This window comes from Panthera pardus, unplaced genomic scaffold, assembly GCF_024362965.1.
Source record: "Panthera pardus isolate Hobbes unplaced genomic scaffold, ASM2436296v1 HiC_scaffold_8, whole genome shotgun sequence".
Lineage (NCBI taxonomy): Eukaryota > Metazoa > Chordata > Mammalia > Carnivora > Felidae > Panthera > Panthera pardus.
In genome coordinates this window covers 84,193,130-84,216,190 of record NW_026527013.1, presented here as the reverse complement: position 1 = coordinate 84,216,190, position 23,061 = coordinate 84,193,130, and the positions used below count along the sequence as shown (strand labels likewise).

Sequence of the window (23,061 nt, the reverse complement as noted above, 5' to 3'; positions counted from 1 at the left end):
ATACATGGCATGTGATAAGCATGCAATATGTGCTTACAGAATATAACATATGTATTTAAGACAGGGGAAAAGTGTTTGGGAGAATTATGCAAATCAACATGGCATTCTCAACAACTAAGGCCTGCTCCAACAGTATTTGTTAAAAGATGGCTAAGGATAAGCTCCAACAGAATTGCCTGCTCATACATACATTAGCTTTCTAATAGTCTACTCAGTGACACAGTGAAATTTTTTTTCTTAAACATCTAACTACATAGCTCTGTTATCATTCCTTCTGGAATGCCATTGCTACTTAAAATTTCAAAACCTCAATTATAATCACTGATCTTTAGTAATAAAGACACCAGCCTACTCACTGACTTTGACACCTTAATGACTAAGAGTGCAAAGTCTTGAAAACTAGACTACATAAAATATATTCAAAGAAGATAAGCATGTAGTTTTTGTCTAACCTTGATGAAATCATGTGATTTCAAAACAAAAACAGTACTTCCAACAACCAAATTCTGAAATCATGAAAACCTTTATCATAGACTTGGCACACACACACACACCCCGCCCAAAATTCATTTTTACACTTTATACATGTATTGTCTGGTAGAAATACAGAATTCGAAACTTAAATTGGCAACACTATCAAAGGAAATTTTGTTTCCATTTCTATGTAAGAAAAAACAATTCAGTTATGACTTAAATATCCAAAAAATCAAAACAATTTATTTGATTAATAGCAACCCTGAATGGTTTGTTCTTATTCATGCAAGGAGACTCAAAGCATTAAATTTTCTTTTTACCAAAGAAATCTTAATAGTTGAAAAGTTTCATAATCCTACTTATTGAGTCAATAATTTTGAAAAATCTCTGCGCTTTGGGTAGAAATACATTTATAGATAATCCATACAAAAATAAATTTTCAAAAGCATATTACAATGTTATAAAGAATAACTGACCTATGACTTCATTTTTTTATATGTGACACGTATTTTTGCTGCAGTAATATTTCTCACTAAAGATAAAACTATATTTTATAAAGATAACTTATTTTTAAAAATACTGTATCTGTGGCCTAATAAACTATAAATCCAAGTCTTTCATAATTAGACCCTACATATAATTCTGGAGCACAGCCCAGAAAGCTAATGCTGAAGTCAAAGCTCTAGTTTCAATAACTGAAATCTTTCTAAGTTCTTCAACTCAGAGAAAATACCATTTTCAAGAGGTTTTAATAGTCTTCTCTCAACTGTAAAACATACCCATCATTTGCTTTACTGTAAAGAAAACAATCCTAAACAATTATGTAGCAATTGAACCATAAACCTAAATAAAGCTACTCTAGTAAAGAATATAAACTATGGTAGAAGCGTATTTATCCAAATAAAAAATTAATGCCCTAGGGGCACCTGGGTGGCTCATTTGGTTAAGCATCAGACTTCAGCTCAGGTCATGATCTCATGGCTCATGAGTTCGAGCTCTGTATGCTAACAGCTCAGAGTCTAGAGCCTGCTTCGATTCTGTGTCTCCCACTCTCTGCCTCTCCCCTGCTCGCTCGCTCGCTCGCGCGTGCTCTCTCTCTCTCTCTCTCTCTCTCTCTCTCTCTCACACACACACACACACAAACGTTAAAAAAAAAAAAAAAACCCTAAATAAATGAAAATGAATGCCCCAGATAATATCAGTCTGGAAAATAACATACATTAGAGTTAACAGAATCAAGCTCTATTACCCCAACTCTGCCATTCTTTCCAGGGCAAACTCCTGAGAGTTTGGGAAAGATTAAAGCTTTATTTCTGAAGTCCCTATGCACTGAGTTCAATCCTAGTTTACCATAACTGTACCAAATATAAAATTTGCCATATTTTTACAGGTGCTTAAAAACACACCCTTAACAAAATATTTACAATCCCAAACTCAAATAAACACAAGACATTATAATAATAAAAATATCAAATAAAGGTATACCTCTTTATTGCTTTCCTAAAAAAAAAAAAAAAACCAGTTTAATGAGTATATAAACCAGATTTCCATAAAAACTTATGTAGTTTGGCTGCATGAAATCTTCCTAGGAATTACAGTACAGGAAACAGAACAGATATCACAAAAGAAGATTAATAAAACTAAATAATTTTCTAAATGCAAGGAAAGTATTATTTTCATTTCACTAATTTTTCTTTCTTCTTCTTGCCCATGGCACAAAAACTCTTTTTCTTTTGTTTTTTGTTTTTGTTTTTTTTTTTTTTGTAGTTTCTAAGTAAAGTACCCAGGGTTCTGTTTCAGGACAAGACCATTATCTAATATGAACCCTCAAAATAAGCTGACCAGAAGCACTCCTTTGTACATTTATTATATTTTAGCAGTTTGGGTGGAACAATCTATCCCAGGCATCTTTGAGTTATTAACCATCTCACTCTTTTTCTTCAATTATATCAGAGCAAAACTACTCCCAACATATTCCTGGTTAACCTGTAGAAAGGGAAATCGTCTTAACTTCAATTTGATAATTAGACATATCAGTGTTCAAATATACTTCCAAAGTTATTAGAAAAATACTATACAAGCATTAACTACAGCTTCCCAATTTTTAAGATACAGATATTATAATCAAAACCTTAAACCAGCGGGACACCTGGGTGGCTCAGTTGGTTAGACGGCCAACTCTTGATTTCGGCTCAGGCCATCATCTCAACGTTTGTGGGTTTAAGCCCCTCATCAGGCTCCACACTGACAGTGTGAAGCCCGCCTGGGATTTTCTTTATGCTTCTCCCCTGCTCATGTGTGCACATGCGCTCTCTATCAAAATAAATAAACTGTAAAAATAAAATTAAAAAATAAAAAACTTAAACCAGGGATTTAAAACTGTATATTATGCCTATATCAAAGAAAAAAGGATGCAAAATTAAAATGAACAGATAAATTAATCAAGCTTGTCATGTCTAATGTAATCTTCCCACGTAGAGTCTCTGTCATCATCATGCTTGGTGGGGCCAGCTTGTCAATGACAGGGTTATTTTCACATTGTAGCATATAATATTTTAGCTACTTTGGTTAATGGGCAAGTAATTGACACAAAAAAGGTCTTTCTAAAATATAATGATCCACATTTACTCTTTAGTGAATATAGTTGGTAAGTACAATTAACTCTTTCTTCAAAGATTCAGGATATTTCATTGTACATGTATTTTTAAAATATACATATTTTTCACTTGAAATACTTCCACCCTAGATAAAGAAGATGTAAGAGAGAAGATCGAATCTATACTAAGCCCAGATTGTACCCTGAAATTGGTTTCTCTCATTTTTAAAAAATGAAACACTGACACTATTTTAATGTATAGGTAGGAGTTATTCTTCCCTTAAAAAAATCCATTTACTTTCACAGATGCAAAAGCCCACTTAATAACATAAGGATGGGGGCTTACTTTAGATATAAGCATAAGAAAGTACTTGACAAATACCAAGAGAGTTAAGAACCTGGAATTTGATGAGGAGATGAGACAGACAAGACCTAGCCTGGCCACTTACCAGTCACATAACCTTGGGCAAATTACTATCTATCTAAGCCACAATTTCCTACCTTGCAATATGACATTAATATTCCCTATCTCCTTCTAAAAAACCGAAGAAACAGGGTCCATGAAAAAAGAAATGAGGAGAGCAATGAAAGGAGAATGAAGAACATAAATATAAAAGTAATCAACTCAATACAAACATTTCAACTTAATATTCTTATTTGTGCCCTTGAATAGCTAAAGGGCTGAATAGTTAACAGCTCTGACCTTGAAACTGTGCCTCCCCTTATAAGTTCAAAGCCCACCCCCGGAATTTATTCCTCCCATGAATAATGCTTCCTTTTGTTTTATTTTGCCACTAAACTCCTTGAGGACAGGACCCACGTTTGAGTCATGTTTGGATCCACACACCTGACATAGCCCATAGTAATATTTACTGAATGATATCTGCATTAAGGTCCAGAGATATTTTCCTCATGTATAAAATCAGGCTACATGGTAGGAACACTACTGAGCCTTATGATTCATGATACTCACAGATGATTTTTCAATGAGGCATTTATTCCAAGGAAGGTGGGAGCACCACAGGAATGAGGGTTTTGCAACAGCTCAATTACAGAAAGTGGAGGAGAGAATTGAGACATCGTGTGGGATTTGGTAGTATAGGCATGCCAAATGCAAAAGCAGTCAATACTTCATTCATATCACAATCAGCACAGAAAAAGTAAAGTTCATAAGAACTGTATAGTTTGTACTTTTGTTTGTAATATTTTTGGCTTTGTGAGTGCTTAGAAGTTAGATATGTATGATTTTTATATATATTGCATAATTGTATCTATTTAAGTGATACTGCAATAAACGTAAATCAATATTAGGAATCTGTAAGAAGTGCTTCCTCTTTATTAAAGACCCAGATATTATTCAACTTTGATAAACGCTGTCCCAAACTCTGCTCATAAGTGGGCAGGACTGGACACTGGTAAGGATGGAAAGGTATTCCTAGAAAGAACAGCAGGAGCAAGGGTATCAAGATGGGAAAGCATGAGACATACTCAGAAATTGCCAAGGGACAGTCACAGGAAATATGGAAAGGCAGGGTGGAAGCCGAAACAAAGAAGCTCTTGAATACCATACTAACAAACAAGGTGATACTCTGTAAATAATCACAACTACTAAAGACTTCTGAGAAATTACTGATAAGATCAAAACCGTCATTCAGGAGGACTAATTTAGAATGAAGGGCGGAAAGTGTGGAGGTAGGATGACCAGGTAGGAGGGTATTACAGCAGATTAATTTATGTGAAAATGGAAGGCAGGGGATGATGAACAAGGCAATGGAAATGAGAGTAAACAGGGATGGGAAATAACCAGATGTGGGAGCACAGAAAAAGAAGATTCCAAAATTGACATGATTTAGCCTACAATAACAAAACTTCTGTTTACTTATGAAATACTTCAATCATACAAAAGTATCCAGAAAATAAGAGAACAAACGTGTGCATTCAGCACCCTGCTTAAGAATTAAAACATTACAGGGGGCTCCTGGGTGGCTTAGTAGGTTAAGTGTCCAACTTCGGCTCAGGCCATGATATCACAGTTCATGGGTTCAAGCCCCACATGGGCTCTGTGCTATCAGTCCAGAGCCTGGAGCCTACTCTTAATTCTGTCTCTCCCTCTCTTTCTGCCACTCCCCACTGGCACTCTTTTTCTGTCGGTCTCAAAAATAAACAAACATTAAAAAAATTAAGAATTAAAACATTACAACACCCTGGATACCTCTCCCTCTTCTACCTCCCTTTTTCCCTTCTTCAATATAACCAACACTCTCACTCAATTTGACGTGTAGCCTCACCAGGCATTTCCTTATACTTTTGCTATATTTGCTCTACCTACAAACATAACCATGAAACAGTTTTGAAGATTTTTTAACTTTATGTGAACGTGTCACAGAACATACTATTCTTGCAAACTGCGTATTTAACAATGTTAATGAGACTTATCACACATTCATTTTCTCTAATATTTAATTTGTGTAATTGTATATAGTATTTAATGTTCAACATGTATTTATTCATTCTCATTTAATCACACCTGATGGTAAATAATTTAGGTATTTCAAAATTTTGCTACTACTAGCAATATTGCAGGAAACATTTTTCTTGGTAAAATACAACACATTCTCTGGAGTCTATACCTGTGAGTGGGATTATTACATCCAAGGGATATGTATCTTTACCCAAAATGGTTCTAGCAACCGCTGTTCCCACCCAATAGTATATTAAAGTTATCCCAGTCGGCATTTGGTGTTGTCTGATTCTGACAGGTGTAAAATGCATGTCATTTTAATTTGCATTTCCATCATAATAGGTGGTACCTAGTATGCTTTTGCTCCATTTTGTTTATAGTACCTATTTCATCAAAGTTACCATGGATGAATCAATTTTGTCTACTACAGTTTGCATTTTTCCCTTCTTGTTTAAGAAGGTCTTCTCTTCTACTGATGAGAAAAGTTCGCAGGTTTTATATTCAAAAGGCATATATAACGAACACAAAAATGTCGTTTGTCAAAATCACTCAAGGCACAGATACAGAGCCAACAATTCAAGCAATTCTAAATCTTCTTACTGAACTTGAAGTAAAACAAGGAATGTATGTCCAAAAGTTACAAAATCAAGAAGCACACAACTGGGGAAATAATATGCAACAAATATGCAAAGTATCACAGGACAGGTTCTGATGAATCTCAAAATGGACCAGACTCACTTCTTTAGAACAGACAGTCCTTCCACCACCCCTCAGCAAATTCCAGATTGCAGATTAAAGTAACAATGTGAAGCATTTTTACTCACCAGTTTAGTACAGATAATTACAAGAACCCTCAATGCTAATGAGGGTAAGACGAAACAGCAGCCTCACATGCCACCTGCAGGGGTGGAAAATGGAACATGTGGGGAAAGCAATCTAGCTGTACATATTGTAAGTCTAAAAACAGTTCAAACATTCTAAGCCACTAATCTTAGGAAATAATCAGGAATATAGGCAAAGATATATGCACAAAAGATGGTCATCACAGCATATCTGATTATAAAGCTGGAAGACCTCAATTTTCAACATTAGTGTGACTCAATAAATTATGGCACATCTATAAGACGGATTACTATGTAGACACTAAACATGAGAATACACAGGCGCTACTTAATGATAGGTAACTGTACGAGCCAAAAAAATATACAGCTATATACATATACAATCATGTCAAAATGCATACAGAAAAGAAGCTTACTCAAATGTTTATTTTCCCAAATGTTCAAAAAACACATGCAATACTTAGAGTCAGCCTTCAAAAATAATTAGAAACGAGAACACAAGAGAACAATGCCTGTATTTTCTTCCTATAATAAAATAATGCTGTATATAACTGCAGATTTTCAACTTAGAGATACTAGTAACATCTCACATAAGTCTCAAAACTAAACAACACAAAACATGTGAGACAGTGAACATATGTGCCATTGGTGATGAACAGCCTGGTGAAAAAGCCACTTCTTTGTTGTTTAGAAGGTAATAAATAATTTTTTGATACTAGATGTACAAAGGAAGGAGCACCAAACTTGTTTGTTTGTTTGTTTGTTTGTTTAAACAGAACCTAACAGTCCTTTCCTTGGCTTTCTGAGGAGCAGGCTCCATGATTCTGAACTGTTCCCCTACCACAGGTCCCTGGACCAGAGAGGATTGAGTATTTGACCAAAAGGTAGTCCAAGCGCTCCATAGCTGGGGATAAAAGGTGAGATGGGCAGATCAAAAGCTGTCTGATTTTGGAAAACTAAATGAGAGTTTGAGGCAGTGAGTGGTATAAACTAAGCATAAAGCTTACAGAGTGTGGAAACTAGGAGGCTGGAAGGACACCATTGCAATGCCACGCAGCTCCAAAGCCAAAGGCACAGTCTTGGTTCCCAACCCACCAGCTTTAAAGTTTCAGCCTGGGGTTTCCTCTGAGCTGTCTGTGTCATAATATGTTCTTTGCTGGAGCTAGCCTGAGGAGTACCTCTTCCTAGCACATAAAAAGCCTTGCCTATAAACAGAAGTACTCTTCACACACTCACCATGCCAATGTTTACTTTATCTACCAGCACAGATGCCATTTTTATGAGAATAATATATGAATATTAAATATAAGAGAAACAAAGATAATTAGGAAGAAAAACACTTTATGAATATTTTATGCCCAAGAAAGTTGCAGAACGCATCTTTCATGAAGGCTCTATACTGAGGTTATCACACTACTATTGCATTAAAGTATGAAACAATCTTGGATCTATACCACATAATCCATTATTAGAAGAAACACATTCAGAATTTTACTATAACAACAGAAATGCTCTGGTTGAATGCTTCAATTTAAGGCACTCACACATCAAGCTTTAGAATCTTAATAGCAGTAAATTAAACTTGGAAAATGCCCCAAACGGAAATGATACATTATTAAAAACCAACCTTTCTTAAATCAGACTATATACATAGGAAATACATGACAAGTGACATCTCTATATTCTTACTCAAAATGTTCTATCAAATGCACTGAATACCCTGTTGCAAACTTATCCACATAATATTTAATGGTTAAAACTATCATAAATCTAAATAACTAATCTTAACTTTCAAAAATCCACACAAACCATTATGCCAAATGATCTCTAGAATATCATGCAATTCTGAAAATATTAAAGTTGAGATCTCAACTGAGTCCCCCATGTATATGGATTCATTCTACAAAAACTATAAAGCATTTTCTACTTTTATTCAGAAAAATATAAAAATGAGTCTTTTATCTGAAAGACTCAGTCTGATGCTTATAGTTTCTACCTTTTTTAAAAAAATAACATTTTCTTACTGATGAACAAAAACATCCACATGCACCCAAATATAATTCAAAAATCTACACAGTCTATGAATTATAAAGCAAAGGTTCTGCTGACTGGTTCTCCAAAGATAGCCACTGTTAAGAGTCTGTTAAGAGTGTTCTATTTTTCAGAACTTTTTATACTGCTTACATTTGATACTAGAGTTTAAGTTATCTCAGATGTGTACCATGGGCCACACTGTTGGTTGATAACTTTTTAAGAAGTTAGTTCTAAAATTCTAAGCATCATCACCAGGTTTACAATGTAAATTACTTTGGAGTTTCTTACTTATTCTTTGCTCTGTAAGTTTTTGGATAGCTTTTGGCAAAAAGCAGTAAAATTCAACCTGATGTATAAATGCAATCATCCAAAAAAAAGTTAAAAGGATCTACTACAAAGGCACAGTATGACAAATGAGAGAGAAAAGAAATCCAGAACCCATGTTTTAAATACTTAAAATTGTAAGTAAACAAGTCAAAGTAAGCGTATTGCTTTCATCTTATGGTTAAAACACTTAAAGAATGTTTTCTCTACTTGAGTTAATATCGGCTTCCCAAACATTGTTCCATTTCCAGATACTTAGACAATGCAGGCCACAGAGCTGGCATCCTATAAACATCTGTTGAATGAATTTACATGTTTCATAAGAACCAGGTGTCATAACTTACCTAACAGCGGAGCCTAACCAGCAAATGAAAAAAGTGTAAATCATTTATGCTATATTTAATCACAAAATGTTACATATTTTGTAATACTTGCCAGTAAATATTAATGTAAAGAATACTGTCTAAGATCAGAATTGCCTTTTAAAGGGAATGGACATCATGTTGTATATGCGGCTAGATTAGGTTTAGATTAGATTAGTTGAGGTTATGTAAAAATAGTATGATTATTTCAAGACCAATGCCTATAAACTTTCCCAGAGTTTGCAATCATCCTTTATTTACTTCTGAGAAAGGAATTTCATCATGGACATTACCAGATGAGAGTGTTCATAAAAACATATTTGTAAGGTCACATTCAACCTGACCTGAAAAATCCTATCATTAAAAGAAGAAATTCACTTTAAAAAATATGGCTAAATACACAGAAGATTCGTTATGACTAATTATACTTTATGATCACTCTCCAGGAAGTGCATGTTTCCATGCAAGATAATATCAAATAGTTTTTCTCAAAATGCTCTATTAAAAAACCATTCCAGAGTAACATAAAAGCTTAACTACTAAGTGTGATAGGCTTCACATATGCACATGTACAGACATGCAAGTGTATAAATTACAGTGAGCACTTACTTTGTGCAAAACACTGTTTTAGAAACTTTACAGGTGAGGTTAAGGGAGATTTCATGAAGGTGGCAAAGATGGGATAAATCGTGAAAAATGCTTATGCAATGGATAAACGGAATCATCCAGGAGAATCACCCACTCTAGGACTCTGCTTCCCGAGGCATGGACTGGACTGGGGATTGGCAAAGGCAGCCCCCAAGGGCCTGTGAGAAATGTAGAATCTCAGGCCCCATCCCACACCTAGAATGAAAATCCACATTTTAAAAGATTCCAACTTATTTTTTTATGCATATTAAAGTTTAAATCTAAGAAGAGTTGCTTTATGAAAATAAGGTGAACATACGTGGTCCAGCAAGAGCATACAATAAAGACAAGTGTGATAAAAACCTAACTTCAGAGCATGAATGTAAAGAACAATGGAGAAAGTAATGTGAGAAATATTTTGAAAATTACTGATGTGTTTCCTTTTTTCTCCTCTGCATTTACGTGAATAATGGGAGAGGAGGCAGACAGGTTGTATTAAAGCCATCAGATGAAAACGGAGGAGTACAAGTGGCTTACTTTGCAGGCATCACATGGCAGAGACTGTAAGCCTGGCAGCCACAGGGCAATCAGTGGCACAGTGGCAACTGCTGAAGGCAACTACAGATAAGAAAGGCAGAGAGTCACTTGTATCTTGATATCCCTCTTTGAGCCATAGTTTCAGAGGTGAACAGTATGTCAGAGAAGATGAAGAGACTGCTAACAGCAGAGGGGCCTATTTGGGATCCTAAGAGAAGAAAGTCACCTAGGCAGGAACACATCCAAGCAGCCTAGTGGAGAAGTGCGGCTGAGCAGAGGGAACACCTGAGCTCATCTTTCTGCAGCATATCGGCAACACTGATAGGACATGATTTTCCTCGTGCTGGGTGTGACCAGAGAAAGCAGAGCACTCAAGGTAGCCAAGAGTCTGGCTACCAATATTGGCTGCAGCAAAGGGTTGCCCAGGAAAAACCATACCCATGAGACACAAAGGAGGGCCAAGACAGAAGAGGAGATGACCCTGGCTGTGAACAAAATGAGACATAATAAACCAATAAGCAGTGGATGCTAGCAGGCAAGAAAAAATCTGACTGCCAGGGACAGGGACACAATGGGAATTAATGAGGATCTCCACAACAGTACTGGGAGATGCAACCCACCATACATGCACACGCACACATGCACACACAATCACATAATCACATACCTCTCATCCTAAGCAGAGACCACATGAGTAAAGGGTAGAGGGAGGCAAAAACAAACACACAAACAAAACTGCACAGGAATGAAGCGAAACCATAAGTTCACTGTTGCCGGATGATAAAAACCAAGACAGGAAAATAAGTGGAATATTTAGAAAACAAACTCAATGGAGCTTTGGACTACCTGGGTGTGAAAGCAAATAAGGAATCAAGGATCTCTTGATTTCTTGCCACCAACTAAAATAAAGGAAACAGGGAGAAGAAGAAAGTGATTAAGTGGGTGAGAGATGACACCTTCAGCTTTGGAATATTGTGTTAATAAGGTATATTTGAAGTAAACCTGCCCTCTACTCTCAAGCCACGATACCAGGGTGCACAGGATTCATGGAGACAATGTGCTCATTAATATACGCTCACAATAAAAAAATTACTAGAAGATACAATCTACCTACTGTGAAATAGTCAAGACACTACAAGTATCTGAACCTTAAGAATTTTAAATAATAAATTTTTCACAAAGAGACTATAAAAGTACAGAATGATGAAAGTGGCTTCTTAAAAAAGGTGGAAAATATAAGAATAAACTATTTCCAAAAGATTAAAAATGGTTTCTAGAAATACAAATATTACTAATAAAATTAAAAATTCAGTATGTTAAAAGTCAGATGAGGTTATGGCTAAATGGATAAAAGTGAAGTAAAATGATATATAAGTAACATAAAAAGATAAGGAGATAAAAGAAAAAAAAAAAAAAAAAACGGAGACAAAGTAAGAGATAGGAAGTTACAATGAGAAGCCTGACCTAATTATAGAAGAAAATCCGGAAGACAGAGATCAACCATAAGCTCTCTGTAAAAATATATATATTTGTGTGAGTTATGTGAGTGCCCGTTTTATTTCTCAATACTTCTATATAATTGAAAGAGTCCACAATTTTAAAATAAAAAGCAATTTAAATAGCAGAAGGAAAGTGAAAAAGTAAAAATGGGAATGCAGCCTAACATTTTAAAATGTTTAGGTGAAAAATGAGGAATTAAAAATGATTTAAGGAGAGTGTGGATACTTCTGCTTAGATTTCATTACTTTTAATGCTGGGCATGATCTGACAGTGTTTATGGACGAGGATGCAGGAGTCTTTGGAGAAATGTGAAGATAGCAGAGAGAACCAGGGTGGACGGAAGAAGGTTCTGGGAAGCAAGAGAGGACGAACGAGTGGAAGCAGGTGCACAGCACTGGTTCCAAGGAGAATCATCTCATCGGTTCCAGCAACTTAAATGACCAGACTGATGACTTATTACAGTCACAGAACATCTCTTGCATATAATTCTTCATCTTGTTGCTGATAACACTGACTGCTCAGTTTGTGAAAACTCAGTAGATCAATTTTTAATTGCACTAGAAATAAATGTAACTCATGAAATTAGGTTAACTTCAGAACTACCAATAAGAAGACAGTTATCTTCTAATTCCTATTACACTGATCTTAAATGCAGTTTACTCACAGGTCCCGTGCTTCTTAAGTATCATGAAAGGCTGTCAAATAAAAGACATGTGCCCAAACAAACAAAAATACAATAAAGATTAGGTAAATAAATTACTAGAAAAAATTTTAGACTGTGCCTTCCAAAGGCAAAGTAAACAGAAAGGCAAATGTCACCAAGTTAATTCAAAGCTAAGTCTTAAGAAGACTCCTTTGAAATATTATTAAAAGAGATAAATACTACCACAGATTCAATGCTTCATTGTTTATCAGGGTTACTACCACTTTTCGAGAGATGCTTTTCTTAAAAGTAAATTCATGATAATTTTGGAGTTTTATTAGGAATTTGAGTCATCAGTGCAGAAAGTTTCAAAAGGTTTTTAAATTTGTGGGAAGTAATCGTAAATTCCCCTGAGAAATGGCACATTCATTTGAGTCAACTCAAATAATGTTTCATAACTTATACTAACAGCCTTGTTTTATTTTCAAGAAAGATAAAAGGAAAGTTTGCAGGAAATTACTCCATTTGTTCTAAAAATGGGTAATAAAAAGGAGAAAAAAATTACTTTTAAATCATTTATAAAGTTTTCCCATTACTTAAAATCCACTCTCTCTAGAATTCCTAACATAACACATGTATTTACCTGGTCTATTCCCAATGGGGAAACTATTAACATAAAGCCAAGTCCCACAAGGGAGCCATAGTAGGATCAAAAACTAGATACGAAAATTGATTTTAGGGGCAGCTGGGTGGCTTAGCGGATTGGGTGTCCAACTCTTCATTCTGGCTCAGGTCATGATCATGTTTGTGGGGTGGAGCCCCTGGGCTCTGGGCTGACAGCGTGAAGCCTGCTTGGGATTCTCTCTCTCTGCTCCCCCTGTGAGTGTGTGCTCTCTCAAAATAAACTTTTTAAAAAAGATTGATTTTATACTTCCTTATGTCTTCCCTATATACATACCCCTTGCTAAGAGGAGCCAACAAAAGGATTTAATGTCTATGACCATAAGTGGATCAAACTGCAAGGAGGCAGAGAGGGAGGGCTGACCCCAAAGAGGCTCTAAAGTATTTATCATAACAGCTTATATTTATTGAGAATTTCTGCACCATGTACAAGTCTGAGAACTCTGGATGCTTTAGTTTATTGTGCCCTCAACCCCTATGAGGTAGGTACATTTGTCATCTGGAATTTATGGAAAAGAAAACTAAACCTTAAAGAATTGGGATAACATGTCCAAGATCTCAAGGAGAACATTTTACTGCCAGAGTCCTAGGTCAACTGCCTTTCCCCGTGTAGAGAGTCTCTGGACAGAGCTAAATAAACCTCAGAAGACCAGAAGTCCTTCTATGTGGGGGAATGTAAGAAAACTTAAAGATAGCAAAGGCTCTTCCAGAATGCAGGTTTCTATACAATAAACTGCTTACAGCCAATCATGATTTAAAAAAATAACCCCAGAAATGCATAGAAATGAACAGATTTATAACCACAGTAATTTCTGACAGATATGTGACCTCCACCCCGCATCCCACAACGTCAACAATGAAGACCCCATTAAAGCTCACCTTCCCCAGTATCTATTATTATACCATTTCTTTCTTCCCTATTTGCCATTCTGAAGAACTGTAAATTTTCTTAAGGATTTGGTAAACCCAAGGCATAACTCAACACCAAAAATATAGAATGCACTTTGCAAAATGTCACCAATGATGATTCTTGCCACATGAGGACAGGCAAGACATAAAGAACAGACTGTGGTCCATTTCTGAGCACCCTGCTGGCTCCAGAAAGCCAAAGTTACAATCACATTGTCCTGCAGTGGTAGATAGGACTCAGAGAACACATTTGATGCCTTGTTGAATGACTGCATGCATTTTAAGAAAGTATTTGAATAACATGTGAAACAGCAATGCAACAATCCTGCTGAAAATACTGTCCAGAATACACAAATATAAAAATCACATTTCACTCTACACCTAATTTACCAAGAGTTATAATATTTTCCTGATCCTGCAACAAGAATTAGGTACCTCAAATTCCAGGTTTTAGAAGTGAATAATAATACAGTAGGTTTTAGTTACTCTAACCAGCAAGATATTAAAAAAATAAAAGAGCATACATTGGGCCCAAACTCACCAAAATTGCCCAATGCAGGGGCACCTAGGTGGTTCAGCTGGTTAAGCGTCTGACTTCAGCTCAGGTCATAATCTCACAGTCTGTGAGTTCGAGCCCCGCATCAGGCTCTGTGCTGACAGCTAGGAGCCTAGAGCCTGCTTCAGATTCTTTCTCTCCCTCACTCTCTGCCCTTCCCCCACTTGCACTCTCTCTCAAAAATAAAATATAAAAAAAAAAAAATTTAAAAAAATTGCCCAATGCACAAGAAAATATATCAACTTTTTCACTTTAAAAGATTACTAGTCAAAATTAATGTTCAATAATGTAACCAGTCATTCATTTAATCAACATTTATGGAAGGACTACTCTGCGCTATCAGCTGATAAACAAGTCAGACGGGATTCATGCTCAGAGGAAACCAATCCCACAGAGAGGCACAACAGACAATAAAAAAAAGTAAATGCACAAGATGATTTCAAAATGGTGTAATTAGGCAGGGAGGAGAAGGAAGATAAATTTAGACTAGATGGTCAAGAAAAACTTCACTGATGAGGAGGCATACCAAAAAAAAAAAAAAAAAAAAAAAAGTCTTATTCTTTAACTTACTGCAGTGAAATACTAACCATGGGTTCATATGGAGCACTAGAAACTGGTGATTTTGCTGTTATGATAATAGTCACATAAATTGCAAAGGACTGAGAAAATAAAATTACAATCATTCTGTATGCCCTAAAGTTATACATGAGATGTTAAGGATATCTAGAAGTGGGGTGCTGCTGCAAAAAAATACTAAAACTGTAGAAATGGCTTTGGAATCAGGCAATGGGCAGAGGCTAAAATTCTGAGGAATAAGACAGAAAAAGCCTAAATTGCCTGACACAGTAGAAATACAAATTTTAACACCTACATGAGTATATGTTGGAGGAAACATACGTGATCTCAGAAAATATTTTCACTGTCATGAACAGTCTGCTAATAGACATATGGACATTAAATGTGCTGCTGGCGAGGACTTGGATGGAAAGGAGGAACATGTTATTATAAACGAGCAGAAAGGGGATCCCTGTCACCTCACAGCAGAAAGCTTAAGCGAATTATGTCCTGTGGTTATGTGGAAAACAGAACTTACAAGCTATAAACTTGAATATTTAGATAAGGAGATTTCTAAGTAAACTGGTTTTGTTCAAGGTGCAAGCTGTTTTCTTTCTTGTGGTTACAGTAAAATGGGAAAGAAGAAAGATAAATTAAGGGAGTCCGAAATGGAAGAATGCTGTCAGGTCACAATAATTCCACAGGCAAGAAACGGGCTGATAAAATGACTCAGCGGCAGACCTGTGTTACCTTTCATTAAAAAGGAAGGGCGGAGTCCGGCTCCCAGAAGGTGGAACAGGATCACAGAGGATTACTCCCAGGCTCTGAAACCTAATGTAGTTTGAGAAGCTCAAGGGACCGATGACTCCTTTTTTCATTCCACTTTCTTTTCGAACAGGTTTGTCTATAACTGATACCCTGTGCTTGCTCCACTGCTGTATTATAGGAGCACATGACATGTTTCCAAGTTGTACAGGATCACAGGTAGAGAGGAATTTTGTCCCAGGATGACTTACACAGAGAATCTCACCCATACCTGAGTTAGATTATGAGATGTAGGTGAGATTTTGGACATTGTGTTGATAGGGCAATGGGTTGAGACTTTGGCAGATGGTGGAATTTGGTAAATGCATTTTGCAGGTAAGATGCACGTGCATCTTCAGCAGCCAAAGGGAAGACTATGGGAGGTGGAGTAATAGCTCCCAAAGATGCCCACGTCCCAATCCCTGGCACCTGTGAACACGCCATCCTACATGGCAAAAGAAACTGTGTAGATGTGGTTAAGACAAGGATCTTGAGATGAGGCTGTTCCCTGAATTATCCAGGTGGGGCCAATGTAATCACAGGGTCCTTTAAGTGAAAGGAGGCTTCCGAGAGCAATGCTACATGGAAAGACTACCAGCCACTGGGGTTGTGAAGATGAAAAAAGGTCCTATGAGCCAATGAAAGCAGGTAGCCTCTAGATGGAAGCTGGAAAAGACAAATAAATGGATTCTCCACTGGAAACTCTAAAGGAAAATTAGCCCTGCTGACCTCCTGATTCTAGCCTGGTGAAACCCATTCTGAATTTCTGACCCCCAGGAATGTAAAGTTAATAATTTTACATTGTTTTAAACCACTAAGTTTATGGCAATGAACGTTCACTTTAAAATTATTTTGCGCTATTTCTGCTAACGCTTTTAATTAGTATTTAACAAGTCATGACAGAGGCAGCCTCAGCACTACAAGATTAGGTGCTGTTGACCTTAGTTCATACAGCTCAAATGCCATCTGGGATCTGAGCTTCACCAATGTCACACTACGGGAAGTCACACATTGGGTAACTGCATGCCAAAACATGTGACCAAGAAATATGTGACCTAGAAGTGCAACAAATACATTCAGGTCCTCCCATGTGAATGTGTGGTAGCTTGAACTTTCCAAGGCCAACACATGCATAACAAAAACATTAAGATTATGGTTGGATGTTCACTTTTTGTTTAAAAAATTATAGGAATCTTTCTCAGGTTTCAATAACATCTCCCACTAAACTCTGTAAGATAGGCATTATATTTCCTAATATCTTCTATTAAATTCTCTAACACAGGCATTGTATTTCCTATCATTGACAAATCTAACAAGACTCATGGTCTTTATTTATGGTTAAAATAGGCCAGTAATAAAGATTAGAAAATGAGATCTTGAAAAAAGAAAAAAAAATTAAGAACACTACAACTGCAACATAGCAGACCTTCCTCCAATGAATATTTGCTGTCATTTTCTCTATTTTACCAAATAATATAAGGACTGTGAAAAGTTCTCACAAAAATGGAAAAGTATTCTTAAACCAAACGATCTGCTTTTAGATACCATGTGCTTATTTTGGTCATCATATACTGTTATTATTCCTTTTTTGTTGACTCTGTTTGGCTAGGTAGTCATTTATTCCCATTAACACTGAGAATGGCAAAGTATGTGGCTTGTATTCTAGGGAAGTCCTAATTCTACACAAGATATTAACATAATTAGGAACTAATTAAGCACATGAAAAAGTCAAAGGTTGTTAGGGATGGATACAAGTACAACTTACAATGATTCTGCCCCTGAAGTGCTCACACTAGTAGCAAAACAGGGCACAAGCCTAAACAACACTAGAAACCAGAGTGCAATATGCTTCGCCATATGCCCACTGTTCCTGTCTGGAGGAGGAGGGTGCCCTGAGGAAAAGAGCACAAGGATAGAGGGAAGCAAGGTCCAGAAGAAAGTTTTTATTGCACAGGCAATGGAGAAATCAACAAAGTTTCAGAGCCAGTAATTTGCATGATAGAAGAGCAGCCTAGAAGCAAAAGATCACAAGCCTTCTGGAATTAAGCTGCCAGAGGCATCAGAGAACTTGAACTATAAATTTTAAGAATGAAAAACGTAAGATACAGAAAAATCGGTCTTTTCAAAACACTCGTTAGTGTCATCTGCAGTGTCTATCAAAGTAACTGTTCTTAAGGCAGCTGAGGGAGAGAGAAGCACATAACCCATGTTGAAATATCAGGTCCATTTATTCAAGGAAATGGGTTTTCTGACACTTAGGATCCTGAGCCAATGCTAAAGAAATAGTGAAAGCAATGCAAAATCCAAAATCCTGCAACGCCAGAATTTCTCAACTAAGGAAGTCACACAGCAAGTTCACAGGGAACAAAAAAGATTAATGATGTAGCTTCTCAAATAGCTGCTTGCTGGTAGCAATGGAAAAAGCTCACTAAGTAGTAGAGATCTTATTCCCTCGCCTCATTTTCACTCAACCTATAATATTTAAAACAAGCGAAAGAAAGAGAGTGTGGATTTTTGTCTGTGAGGATGAGTGGAGAGGATAATGAGGCAGAGTAAAGAATTAAAACTCACCTTTAGACTAACTTATGTAAATGAAAATTTTACTTTCATATAATCTAACCCTTTACATCTTTGAAAATTATAATAAAATAATATTCAGTAAATGCTCATATGTACAATATAGTCTCACTGAAAAAACAGCAAAGCCTAATCATGCTGCCATTTAAAAAATGATAAATTGCAACCTCCTCAAAGGTTTGACAACAAAAAAATGTTTCCCCTGAGACAATGAGCCATCTATGATGGAAAGAAAACTTTGATTATAAAAACAAGTTCCACTATTTAGTATTATTATTCTAATACCAATGCCTGAAAACTAACCTAAAGACCTGAATCACCCAAACCCTGTCCTTATTTTCTTTAGGTCAATGATTAGATTAGGTCCTCTCTTTTTAAAGCCTGATTCACTGCTCCTAATAAGGACAGTGAAATATGTCTGATTAAAAAAAAAAAAAATTGTTTTAATTGTAACAGACAGTACCAAATTTTTTTTACTAATGATGTTCATCTCATACCTGAATCTCTCAACCCAGATGTCTAAAAGACAATGCATAAATGCCTTAAGAAAAAATGCAATATAATGAACTATTTATCTTTGGAGGCTTTTGTCTTAAATGGAAAAAATTCATTTGATGAAAAAAAAGAAAACAAAATAATTGAAGAAGATGACCTTTTATAAATGGAGTGACAGTGGTTACAGATTACCTAGAAATCATTTTCTATTTCTAGTTGATTCAGTTGTTTTATATGGAATTATTTCATCGAGCTGTTTACACATATGACTTTAAACATTCAAAAACGAACCAAAGGTCAGAACTTCACTGCTAAAGGCAAATTGGGAAAGAAAAATGTTTTGAAACATTCCAAGAATAACATTTATGAAATAAGCCAGCATTTTGTTTATAGGAACTAGAGTGCTGGGACCCTGCGGCAAAAGGGTAGAGTAGGAGTAAGACCTAAGGAGGAAGGGGAGGGACAGCTGGGCCAATAAGGCAGGGGTGCTAAAGGATTTCTACAGAGAGAGATGTAGGGAAAAGCAAAACACCAAAGCTAGAAAAGACAGCTGAAGGAACTCAGTTACCTAAAGATTTTTAAAAAATCATTTTGAAATCTTTCTAATGTTACTGGTATAGAAAAACAAAAATCTCAGTTTCTTCCAAAAATCATGACTCTGCTACACTTTTCTCATAACTCTCACTATAGCTGGTTGTAGAGATACAACTTTGACTTTTATATTATACATTCAACTCTGTTAATCTAGGCTCTCATTGGAGGTTGGGGACTTTGGGGACTATCTGGAGACATTTTTCAAGGATCAAAGGCTGAGGGAGCTGTTACTGGCATCTAATGGGTAAAGGCCAAAGAACACCCTACAATGCTAAACATCCTACGATGAAGAAGACAGCCTGCACAACAAAGAATTATCCTGCCTCAAATGCCAATGGTGCTAAAGTTAAGAAACACTGATGTCTTCTCAAAATAAGCAAAAACCAACTCCTCTGACCTTTTATCCTAGTCCATCGCTCTCTAATAGACATCTAATTAAAGCCTAAAACACCACCAGAGGACTCATTTTTTTCAGCTGCTTTAAACATGGTGGATGGCTGGCTCAAACTAGAGTCACACCGAAATACACTAAAAGAATACATCAGAGCAGGAGTACAGAAACTCCAAGAACTTTGTAATCTTCCTTTTGTTTCATGTTTGTCTCAAACACATCCACTTCCTAAGAGGAGTTATCTACATGTTTCCACATCAAGGTGCGTCTCTTCTATGCTCAATACGCTAAAAATACACTGACCTAGGCAAAATACATTATTTCTTATTAACGTAAAAACTTAGGGAGAGTATTAACTGAGAAAGATTTGTGTTGGTGGCAAGGGTGAAGAAAGCCACCCAGGTCTTTAAAATGCAAAGTTATTTCACAGTTTGTTAGCAAAATGACTCAGATCATTATTACTTTTAGTCATGCCAAGTTTGCTGCTTCTAAGCCTACTAGTAATGGAGAAAAAAAACCCACCATTTTTCCTGCAGTCATTAAACCAATGAAACAGAAGCTTACTGAAAACAGGTCTGTGCAATATTTCTCTTTTATTATAACTGTTATAAAACAAAAGCAATCGTTGGAATTGCAGATGAAGATTCTAAGAAATCTTTCACCTACCTAATAAATAGCTATAGTGTGTGTATGTGTCGTGGACGCGGGGGGGGGGGGGGGGCAGCAAACAAAAGAAAATCTTAACTCACAGATGTACAAGTCTTATGCTGTTAATATTTTCATAAGGTATCCTTCAGTCAAAACCCTGGCTTACTCCTTTTTTGGTCTCTCCTTTCAAAAACCTGGAAAAGACTTCCACATAGCGTTTCACCATGAGAACAATACTAAGAACAAATAAAAGCCTGGCGTGTACCTGGCAAAGCTCATTCATCAGAAACCGTGGCAGCTGGGAGAGAACTGTTTTCCGCGTGACCCTCTCGCACCTTTCACATAGGTTTTCTCCGCTCGAGTATCTGTCTTACCTACTACCAGAGCAAACGTTACCCAACTTTGATGGTTTCCATGTCTCCACAGTAATAAAAAAAAATCAAGCATCCAACATAGCCTACTTCCTTAGGCAAGGTAAATATAATCTGCGCTCCTTTAACACTGTGTCGCCACAGGAAGTTAACAGGAAAGACACATTTCAATCCCACGGAACCCCACAAAAGATGCACTAATATCACAAAACGTGACACGCTTGACACGGGAAAACCACAACCGCGATACGACATCCCACAGGAAGGGTTTTCGGGGGGGGGGGGGGGGGGGGAGGGGTGGAGGTGGCGGTGTGTGTGTGTGCGCGCCGCGAATGCCCCTTCATCTTCAGAAGGCTGAGCTAACTTCAAAGAAACAGCATTTACTCGCGACCCGTTCCTCGGCTCCTCGCGGGGTCCACACCAACGCCTGTGAGAGAGGTAAAGCGCCAGCCCAGGGCCGGCGGGTTCTCACTGGACAGGGAAGAGGGAGAAGGGAGGAGGGCAGCAGGAGACCAGGGAAAGGAGCACCCGCCTCGGCTCTGCACCGCACCAGCCCCGCTCTCGCCCGGAAACCATCCCCACCGCTCCAAGTCGCGTTCTCGGCCGCTCAGACACGTCCCCTCTGGGTTTCCAAACGCAAGGGGCCCACCGCGGCCACCGCGGGGCGCCGCGCCCAGCAACCCGCCCGACCCTAGGGCCCCCCGGGACGCGCCCGGCCGCCCTCACCGAGCAGCAGCAGCTTGACCTCGCGCGCCGCCTTCTCGCCATCCTCGCGGAGGTTCCGGTCGATCATCTTACTCCGCTCCACCGCCGCCTTGTCCTCGGCGCTCAGCGTACAGCCCATTGTGCCAGAAGCGAGAGCTCGCCGCTGCTCCCTCCACGTCCGGCGCGCTGCCTTCAAACACAGGTGAATTCTTTCTTTCCGGACGCGGGCGTTCGAATACCTCCCGACGCTGGCCACGAACCACCCCCACCCGCTTCCTAAATGGAGCGAGGAAAGCGCCGTCTGCTAAGCAGCGAGCTGCACCGCGCGGATCTTCCTCGCGGCCAGGTTCCACTCCTGCGTCCCTCAGCGCCCCCCAAGTCCCAGGTTTTCAGGCTCTGGGTACAACGTCCGCCGCCCTCCAGCTGGTGGCCGCGCCGCAGCCTCAAGAAGCCCGGCGGAGCTCGGCGTCCGCGCGCCGCCGCGGCCCCGCCCCTACCAGCCCCGCCCGCCAGCCAGCCAGCCAGCCAGCCAGCCACTCCGCGACCACTCCCCGGGCGCGCTCCCGCGCACGTGCCCTCGGACAGCGCCCCCTCGGACGGGCGCGCGCGCCCGCGCATCCGCGGACCCCGGCTCTGCGCAGCCCCCAGGGCCCGGCGCCCTCGCGCGCGGCCCTTGGAAGCGCCCCCGGAACGTTGAGCTGCCCAGCTGGCTCCCCTACCTCGCTTCCTCCGCGAGAGTGGGATAATTTCTTCCCGCTTACTCACACCAAGGGATCTGTGCGGACCTGCCCCTTCGGGGTGCGGGTGGGAGAGCTGCCAAAGTTGGAAGCTGAAAAAAGCCAGTCCTGGGCGTTTGAGCATGCCCAGCTCCGGCAGCCACGCACGGGTGTTCAAAATGTAAACCCCTGTCGGCTGGCCTTCAGGGTTGTGGGAAATAGAGGGAGCTGGGAAGGGAACGGAGCCACAGCGAAAGCAGAGATGGAGACAGTGGGGGAACAAGACTGGGAGGGGGTGAAGAGATTAACTTTCTTCCTTCCGGTTTTTCTTTCCTTCCTTCTCTTCCCTCCCATCCATTCTTTCGTTTCTTTTCACAGAACATTTTAATGGATTGGGAAAATGTGAGACAATATTCAGAGTATATTTTAAAATGACAAGAGCAATAAAACACACCTACACAGATACATCTGCTCTGCACCATAACTTACCTCCTCTGGGGCAGCATGTAAGCTTCCACGCCAAATTTTGACCAATTTAGTAAGTATTAAGCCACTAAGCATATCATTCCTTTTTTAAAGGCCTTACTTGCCCCCAAAATGAGTTGAAATTGATCCATATTATGACTCCATGCTTCTAGTGCTAACTACTCTCGGGTTCT

The 23,061-nt window shown here is 38.5% G+C and overlaps 1 protein-coding gene across 1 annotated transcript in view; it reads right to left on the bottom strand.

Annotated features, from left to right (window-relative positions):
- Positions 1-22,526, bottom strand: part of GNAI1 (G protein subunit alpha i1) — an 85,077-nt gene extending 62,551 nt beyond the window's left edge. Inside the window, exons 1-2 of the mRNA XM_019451292.2 lie at positions 22,406-22,526; positions 21,708-21,876 (exon numbers count right to left, since the gene is read on the bottom strand). Coding sequence (XP_019306837.1) covers positions 21,708-21,825 — 118 coding nt within the window. The 5' untranslated portion in view covers positions 21,826-21,876; positions 22,406-22,526. The remainder of the gene's footprint in view (positions 1-21,707; positions 21,877-22,405) is intronic.
- Positions 22,527-23,061: the final 535 nt, after the last annotated feature.